Here is an 8,774-nt window from a genome sequence, read left to right on the forward strand (position 1 = left end):
GGTTTATTAAAGAATTTAAATTAAAACATTAATTTTTATTTGATTTTATCTTATCTGATTTATAGTCTATTCGCATAGCCAAAAAATTTGAATATATATATATATATAATTGTATTTTGAAGAAAAATAGTAAAATCATGATTCATTTTGATTCAATTTTTTTTTTATTTCATATTGATTCATCTAATTTTAAGTTTTAAATTATTTTTAAAATTTAATAAATTTATTAATAAATTCAATACATTAAATTTTACTTAATTTAAAATCTATTTATTTTTTTAAAAAAAATTCATAAGAATGTAATTATATATAGAAGAAAAGCAATAGAGTTAGTTTTTGGATCAATTTTAATAAATTTTTAGTGTTTTTTTAGTTTCAAATTACTTTTTAAAATTAATAAACTTATTAGCAAATTTAACACATTTAGTTTGCTTTGTTTTGAAATCTATTTGTCCAATGAAAAATTAAAAAAAAAATGATTTTATGTAAAAGAGAAATAACAAAATTAATATAGTTAAAAAAAATATTAATTTTTTTAAAAAAAAAGTATAAATAAAAAATGAGATCATATTTGAAAATTTAGGATGTCGGTCACTACAAAGAGAATAAAAAAAAATTGTATATTGTTGTTTTGGTTTTTATGAATTTTTTAATTTTCTTCATATTTACCTTTTTTTAAAAATAATAATAATTTTACAACTTTCAAGGATTGAAAACTATTTTTAAATCCCAGCTCATGTCTCCTAGTTAGTATTATTATATTCATCAGTCAGCCTAGCAGTATCATTGCCCAAAATTTGTCTAAGAAGGGGTCTCTCTCCTTCACTTCCTCATTCTCTCACCGCACTCTCTCTCTCTTCCTCTTCTCCTTCTTCTTCTTCCCTCTCTCTAAAACCATGCAACTTCAGCCATGGATAATCATGGCAACAATCTCTGCATTTCTCATACAAATTTGTTTAACAGTAGAGTCCCCTCCGAGTGCTGATAAGATCGTCAGTTTGCCAGGACAACCACAAGTTGGTTTCCAGCAATTTGCTGGATACATAACCGTGGACGAAAAGCAACAGAGACATCTTTTCTACTACTTTGTTGAAGCAGAAACCGACCCAGCTTCAAAGCCTCTTGTTCTTTGGTTAAATGGAGGTAAATTCATCTTCATCGACTCACTCAGATCAATACAGGGGAATCTAAGTTTTTCTTTTCTTTTCTTTTCTTTTATTTTTTGAATTTGTGTTTCATATCCTTCTGGGTTTTGAAGGACCTGGGTGTTCATCCATTGGAGCTGGAGCATTTTGTGAACATGGGCCATTCAAACCAAGTGGAGAGATCCTGGTGAATAATGATTATAGTTGGAATAAAGGTACCCACACAAAAGTTTATTCACTTCCTTTTGGGTGTGCTGAATGTGGATGCTTGTTCATACTTCAGACAAGGGCTTTCCTTTTTCTCTTTCTAATTTTGCTCTTTTGTTCTTCTACGTCGCAGTGGCAAATATGTTATACCTAGAATCACCAGCAGGGGTTGGTTTCTCCTATTCTGCAAATACATCCTTCTATGCCTTTGTGAACGATGAGATGACAGGTTCTCTGCATAATTTTTTTTCTTTTTTTCTTTTTCCTGTGGAGCAGTTTTGGAATTCTAGAAAGCTTATCTGGATCTTATGGCTCTAAAACAAACCGTGAATTGACCTAGTTTAGCGACATTTGACTGAAACTGATTCGGGTTTTTCTTTTCTTAAGCACGAGACAATCTCAAATTCCTCCAACGCTGGTTCCTGAAATTCCCAGAATATAAAAACAGAGATCTGTTCCTCACAGGGGAGAGCTATGCAGGTGTGTTTCACATTCTTTTTAACTGTAGAGAAACAAGTCACTGAGGGAGAAAAGGGGCTTTTCTTCTGAAATTTTCTGTTCTGACCAGGTCACTATGTTCCCCAACTTGCACAACTCATTGTCCAATCCAAAGTGAAATTCAATCTGAAGGGCGTAGCTGTGAGTAGAAAAGAACTTAAAATAAAAAAATAAAAAAAATACATTGATATTTATCCAAATCCTATCTAATTGAAAAGTTGTTTGCAATTTGGAAATTGCAGATAGGGAATCCTCTTCTGGAATTCAACACGGATTTTAACTCGAGGGCTGAGTACATGTGGTCTCACGGACTAATATCAGATATAACATATGAAGCCTTCACTGTAATTTGCAACTATTCTCAAGTAAGAAGAGAGATAGTGATGGGGTCGCTTTCCCCAGCTTGTTCTGGCGTAATAAGCCAAGTCTCAAGAGAACTAGGCAAACATATCGACAGCTACGATGTCACACTTGATGTCTGTTTACCTTCGGTTGTTTCACAATCTGAGAGGCTCAATCAACCAGTAGGCCTTTCTCATTCTTTTTCTTTTCTTTTCTTTCCTTTCTTTATCCCTGAACCCTGTTTTCCCCTGTTTCTACTCTTTATTTACTTCTCTGACTACTCAAATTTAATCTCTCATTTACAGCGAGGCACAGAGAAAATTGACGTCTGTGTGGAGGATGAAACCATCAAATACTTGAACAGGAAGGACGTACAGAAAGCCCTCCACGCTCACCTCAAGGGCGTCTCAAGATGGAGTATTTGCAGCGAGTAATGATCTGATACTCCCACTAATTATAACTTAATAACTTTACAATCAACACAAGTAATGTGAAAACAACCACATCAAGTGATTCCATTTTTCCTATCCTTTTTCTTCCATGTGTGCCCACCTCTCCTTTTTTACTCCTTTCTTTGTATTTGATAAAAGGGTCCTCAAATATGAATATCGGAATTTAGAGATACCTACTATTCATGTGGTGGGCGCAGTCCTCAAATCTGGAATCCGGGTCCTGGTTTACAGGTAATTTAGCAGCAACCTACTCACTAACCAATTTTTTGAAACTCTTTACCATTCATGATCATGATAATACAATGAACCATAATTTCTGCAGTGGAGATCAAGATTCAGTAGTTCCGCTGACCGGAACTCGAACCCTGGTGAATGGCCTTGCAAAGGACTTGGGACTGAATACAACTGTGCCTTATAGAAACTGGTTTCAAGGAAGACAGGTTGATATACATAAAATTTAATGGATAAGGGAAAATTTTGGTATGAGTATGTCGTGGCTGATTTTCTTGTTTGTTAACTCTTCTCAGGTTGGTGGATGGACACAAGTATATGGTGATAAATTATCTTTCGCCACCATTAGGGGAGCATCACATGAAGCTCCATTTTCACAGCCAGAAAGATCGCTTGTGCTGTTCAATACATTTCTCCAAGGGAAGCCGCTACCAGAAGCCACTGTGGTCTTATGATCAAAGTCATTGATATGCAATTTATCATCGCATTAGATTATGTATTGCCTGATTTTCCAATACATTCAAAATTCAAGCAGGAGATTAATGCATCTTCCTGCCATTGAAAGTCTGTTTGGGTGCGATTCTTCAAGGATTAAGAATGTTCCCTAATGCTTGAAAACGCTTTTCTTATAAAAATTAATTATTTGACAAAGTTGTAAAAATTTAGAGAAGCACTGAGATTTTTGGACTAACATGTTGTGATGGGCATATGGACTCAGCATGCCAGCCATTCAAACCCTAAATAGTATTTGACAGACATGATTTTGGCTTGTAATCTAGACATATCACATGTCGATAGCAAAGTACTGACAAGGTCCTTTGGAAGTGACCTTACCCGAGGACACAAATGGAAGAAAAAAAAACGAAAACATAGAAACAACAAAATGGACCCATGCTCCCTAGTCCCTACTTTAAAACTTAAAAACAAAATATAATTCCCCTGAAACTCCATTAAAGTTATCATGAACTCCCAGAAAAAGAAGAGTTTCAACCGAATGAGAAAACAAAACAAAATTCAGCTGATACTAATATGATTGTCATTAGTTATGCGGAAGCCACAGCAAGATTCAATATCAAAATATGCAAACACCGAATAAAATTGAAAGAAACAGGGAAAAGAAACCATTCAACCAGAATTCTTAATATCACCTAATAAACCATAATCACATAATCAGTGAATGATACCAGTGTCATACACAGTTTCGATAGTATAACTCGAAATGCTGTTAGACCTGGCACAAAGCAATGCAGCCTCTCTCTGTTTCTAATTTTTCTATAATTATTTTTTAAAATTTTACATGAAATAACCAAAGGGACCATACCCAGGTGTGAAGTGAACCCACAATGTCCACAGCTGATAAAGAAAAATGTCAATATCTCTACAAATTATGAGCCCTGCAACTTTACAATGACTAAATGTGCAATATGGAACATATATATATATATATATACAGACATATGCCCTTAACTATTAATATACTGCCTATTAATAATTAAAACATGTCGTTTTATCATTCAGATATATTGATCTATATGTCTCCTTGACCATGAGTACATAATAAATTACAAAATAAGGAACCTAAAAAACTTTCCATGAAAGAAGAACATAATAAATGTTTCTCTGATGATCAAGTCTATGGCTGTCAAATTAGCACAGACATGTGGAACATACAGGTAAAGTCAACTAAGTGAACAACATGATCATTTTTCTAGGAAGAAGATCTATGACTCATAACCATAACTTTATGGCACATTACCATAATCTGTACAGAGATCAACAGTGATTGTTTCCCACAAATAGAAAGCTAGATGACGCTTTCATCTCATTCAAAGCCAACAGAATAAAACTGTTCCATGGAAAATGTGAGGCCAAGCTGTACTACTTGCTACAATTTGGCTCAAGGTGAACATTGTGCTCATGAATTATTCTTTGCCAAGATGAGAGATGGCACAGGACGTCAATCATGCAGTGTTCCTAATATATCCTCATCCCGGTACAAATGATACCTGAAACAAGTTCAAAAATAATTTTATTGGGTCTAATCATTTGGAACAAACTTTAGAATTAGGAAGACAAAATTAAAGGTTTTTTTTTATGAGAAACAACAATGTGATATATTGAATTATCACATTGGCAAAGAAAGGAATAAAACTTCATGTAATTTTCTTTACACACCAACTTAAGAATGAATTCCAGATAAATATCTCAATTTAAAACATGTATTCTTCTTATTGCTGCTCTTGATTACAGAAAATACTAAAATTTATTGTAAATGTCATTTTAAAATGTTTTTGATGGATAAAAAAAAATGGTATATAAGATTTTTGAGAGAAAACACACACACACACGTGCGCGCGCATATAAGGCAGCCCATAAGTTATTGCTGGTCTATGAAACAATTGCATAAGATTTTGGTATCAATCATCTAACCATCTTAAACTGACCCCAACTAAGTATAAAAGGCAACAATCCTTTCCCACATAAACCATCAAGCAAAGCCAAGTTGTAAGTGTTCCAATTCACATGGTGAAAGTCTCCACCAAAATATATTTGATTCCAGCAAAAACCAAATTTCAATTCTCTTCAAGTAGCTACCAAATATAGAGAAACTTGTTAAAAATATTTGGTGAGTAATGAATAAGAAATGTACTCAAATCCACAAGATTTGGTAAATCCATTATTATGTTATTATACACCTTGAATAAAATATGCTAAGACTATTTTACTTTAACTTCACATAAAAAATTCAAAACTACTACATAGAACATAACAACTACATGAAAGCAACCCAAATATAGTCTTCATTATCCCAATCCATGAACCCATGAAAATATTATAGGAGTAGCCTGAATTTACCGAAGACAAATAAAAGTCACTTCAGAAATCCAAAGCAAACAATTAAACCTTTTTAGCACTTTAGAGGAGCAAACAAGAGATAAATGAACTAAACTACCCCAAAAATTTGGTCTAAGAAGCTTGTCAAATGAAAGGTGTAAATTTTAAAAAAGATATGTGTGTGTTTATTGTTGCATGTTTCAGTGTATTTTTATTTTATTTTATTTTAAGAATAAGAAGAAGAAAGCATGAATGTCTGCATCTTGGTTCCTCAATGCCCTGTAAATATTTATCCATTAATTAATCAACTATCTAACCTCTAATATGCCTACAATCGACAACTACTTCATGGTGGAAGGTCCTGGACTCAACTAATTATAATAAAATGGAGGAACTTAACTCCAAAAGGAATAATAGTCCTTTTGATAGGGTCAATGACCATCATTAATTAAAGGAATCTGGTGTATCCCTTCTAGATGTCACATCAAACCCTAAAACCCTGATCTCTTGTAACAGATAAAATTAAAATCTGTTACTAGTTTACTTGTTGTATACAGGTAAATCCCCATAACAAGTCAAAACTAGAATAGTCACCAACATGGTCAAAACAAAATATGAAGTTTGTTGTTTTTTCCTTTTTGGAAATCGAACCTAGAACTTGCCACATCCCCACTTCAATCTCTCACCACTTGAGCCAAGCCTCAATGGCCACATAAAATGAATTTCAAGCAAAGAACATCTGTCCTAATAAGAGGATTTAAAAATCCAATATGGCACATTGTTAATTTCAATCATCTCATGTTCTTTAAAGGACCAAAGAGAGGTGGGAAAGTAAGGCCCAAATGTGCATTTCTCTTCTCATGGGTGCTGAGTAATTACAAGGAATAATACTTTTGCAAGGAGAAGGTAAATGAATCCCAGTCCCAAGGAATAGTATTGACTGGTATGAGAAATTTTTTTAATGAAATTGCTCCTCTGTTATAAAGATAATCCGATTTACGCAGAAAAAGAGGGCCATTAGTTGCTAACTCCAAGTCCAGATATTAAGGGACCATTCTTGCCTGTATAGGCATGATGTCCATGAAGTACACAGGCACATACTAAAACAGTTCTTCTATAGACACAATGGTTGAAGTCAAACCTAAAAATCAGTTGTCCAACACAATAAAAGAAGTGCAACGGAAATTTCTGGGTGGTGCACTGGTCAATCATATCCTCCTTTTCCTGAACAGAGGTTGAATGCCAATGCATTGACTATATCTCACTTTTAGGATGGCCATGGCTCTTGAATCTAATCATATCAGTCAACCAAAGAGAATACATGTAAAGTTACTTAACTGATGCAACACGCTCAAATTTGACATACCAGTAGATTAAGTCATCATATATATATCAAGAAACAAAAACAATGATAACTCCAGGAAATATGAAGGCGAAAAGCCTGAAATGATAAACTTATCCTTACTCTTTGTCGCCAAGCTTGACTTCGGTTCCCCCATATTCAGGTAACAGGACGGTGTCTCCTTCCTTCACTCCAACGGGAATTAGCTTTCCCTCTCTATCCCACAGCCCAGGACCCACCGCAACAACTTTTCCAGAATTCAGCTGATTCAACAAGCAAAGAAAATCTTAATAAATGTAAAGAAAACACAACAGGTTGATTCCAAATTCATGTCTTGCAATAGAAAATTTATAGAGGAAAATATAAGAACCGAAAACATACATCAATCATGACCAAAAACCTATATTAACATCTGCAAAACCAATTTGTCCGAACAATACGTGTAAAAGATAGGGATAAAACTGAGAAAAAGATTTTGGCATGAAAAACAAAAATCCATAATTATATAATTATAAAACACATTAATAAAACGTGAGGCATTCAAAATTGTTTGTCTTTTCACGCCACAATGAGAATACACATGAAATTTCCTCGTCTAACTAACACCCAAAAATTGAAACGTCCCAAGAAAAAGCATGAAATTGAATTTTAATATTATAATTTTCATCATTTGGCCGGAGAGTTTCTTATACTATTGAAACCAAAACATCGTAAAATTCAAAGTTTCACTTGTCTTTTTCTCGGTTTTCTTGGCAAAGAAACAGAAAACCGGAAGTGTGAAGACCGAAATGCGACGACAACGACAAGACAAAGTAATCGAGAGGAAAATTTGGGGAATTTTACCTTCTTCGTCTTTTCAGGCAGTAAAACCCCAGTATTGGTTTTGGATGGAGGAATGATTTTCTCCACCAATACCCTGTTCAAAGATGGAATCAAACGCTTCGCCATATATTTCAAAATTACTATGATGAACTACAACAGAGGAGAAACCAGTGGCACACAGAACCTAAAACCCTAGTTTGTATCTCCCAAGTGTGAGGGTTTAAGTCCGAGAGCCAAAACAATCGGGTTCGGTCGGATCCGACAGGAACCGCCAAAAAAGGCACGGTAATAACTCTGCATATTTATACACAACTTTAACGTATAAAAATTTATGTACTCAGTGTCAGACCTCAACACTAATTTAGGGCGGGTCGGAAGATTGTCCCGGAACAGAATGAGCCTCCGGTTACTATTTGGGCTGGGTTTTGGGCTTGGAGTAGTAAATTAGGTTGAATTTGGGCTTGGAATTAAAACTAAACTAACCTAGGCCCACGAAATGTGTTTCATTTGATGGGATTGATTTGATGGGCATTTGTCACGACCCTTTTTTTGTAAATTATTTTGGAAGATTTCTCTATTGTCTGAGCAAAGATTAATTTCAAGAGTAAAGAAATAGTAGTGTATTGTGACTTGGCCATTGGAGACCCTCGGGCATGTGATGATGATAGTTGACAAGTAATTAATTATCTATTTCTCACATATTAAATTTATACTTTAATATTTTTTTAATAAAAATCCTTGACGTGGATTTTATTTTTGTTTTTGTTTTTTTTTACTTAATTTTAATAATATTATTTTTAATATGGTAACTTAATGATTAAAATAAGCATAGTTGAAAGTTTAATTTAGGTAATTAATGATAGCCATGGTAATTAAGAGATGATTTTTAAATTATATATG

General features: G+C 33.9%; 2 protein-coding genes across 2 annotated transcripts; one reads left to right on the forward strand and one right to left on the reverse strand.

The window, feature by feature from the left end:
• Window positions 1–757: 757 nt before the first annotated feature.
• Window positions 758–3,536, forward strand: LOC100260104 (serine carboxypeptidase-like 45). Its single transcript, XM_010655327.3, has 10 exons — window positions 758–1,143; window positions 1,259–1,360; window positions 1,486–1,581; window positions 1,740–1,832; window positions 1,921–1,991; window positions 2,093–2,374; window positions 2,498–2,622; window positions 2,783–2,875; window positions 2,967–3,084; window positions 3,172–3,536. The coding sequence occupies exons 1-10, from the start codon at window positions 897–899 to the stop codon at window positions 3,328–3,330; spliced, it is 1,386 nt and encodes a 461-aa protein (XP_010653629.1). The 5' UTR covers window positions 758–896; the 3' UTR covers window positions 3,331–3,536.
• Window positions 3,537–4,360: 824 nt separating this feature from the next.
• LOC100265504 (10 kDa chaperonin, mitochondrial) lies at window positions 4,361–8,239 on the reverse strand. The gene is made up of 3 exons (XM_002282802.4): window positions 7,896–8,239; window positions 7,176–7,315; window positions 4,361–4,881 (listed from the first exon to the last, which is right to left on the reverse strand). The coding sequence occupies exons 1-3, from the start codon at window positions 7,998–8,000 to the stop codon at window positions 4,833–4,835; spliced, it is 294 nt and encodes a 97-aa protein (XP_002282838.1). The 5' UTR covers window positions 8,001–8,239; the 3' UTR covers window positions 4,361–4,832.
• Window positions 8,240–8,774: the final 535 nt, after the last annotated feature.

The sequence above is a fragment of the Vitis vinifera genome, chromosome 8 (assembly GCF_030704535.1).
Source record: "Vitis vinifera cultivar Pinot Noir 40024 chromosome 8, ASM3070453v1".
In the NCBI taxonomy this organism is placed as follows: Eukaryota; Viridiplantae; Streptophyta; class Magnoliopsida; order Vitales; family Vitaceae; genus Vitis; species Vitis vinifera.

What these genes read in the sequence shown, in the direction of transcription:
- LOC100260104 (XM_010655327.3), top strand. Translation starts at nt 897, where the DNA reads ATGCAACTTCAGCCATGGATAATCATGGCAACAATCTCTGCATTTCTC. An exon ending in CACAGGGGAGAGCTATGCAG is followed by an intron (nt 1,833 to 1,920) that starts GTGTGTTTCACA and finishes TGTTCTGACCAG; the next exon opens with GTCACTATGTTCCCCAACTT. An exon ending in CTGAGAGGCTCAATCAACCA is followed by an intron (nt 2,375 to 2,497) that starts GTAGGCCTTTCT and finishes TCTCATTTACAG; the next exon opens with CGAGGCACAGAGAAAATTGA.
- LOC100265504 (XM_002282802.4), bottom strand. Translation starts at nt 8,000, where the DNA reads ATGGCGAAGCGTTTGATTCCATCTTTGAACAGGGTATTGGTGGAGAAA. An exon ending in TGCCTGAAAAGACGAAGAAG is followed by an intron (nt 7,316 to 7,895) that starts GTAAAATTCCCC and finishes TTGTTGAATCAG; the next exon opens with CTGAATTCTGGAAAAGTTGT. An exon ending in GTCAAGCTTGGCGACAAAGA is followed by an intron (nt 4,882 to 7,175) that starts GTAAGGATAAGT and finishes AACTTGTTTCAG; the next exon opens with GTATCATTTGTACCGGGATG.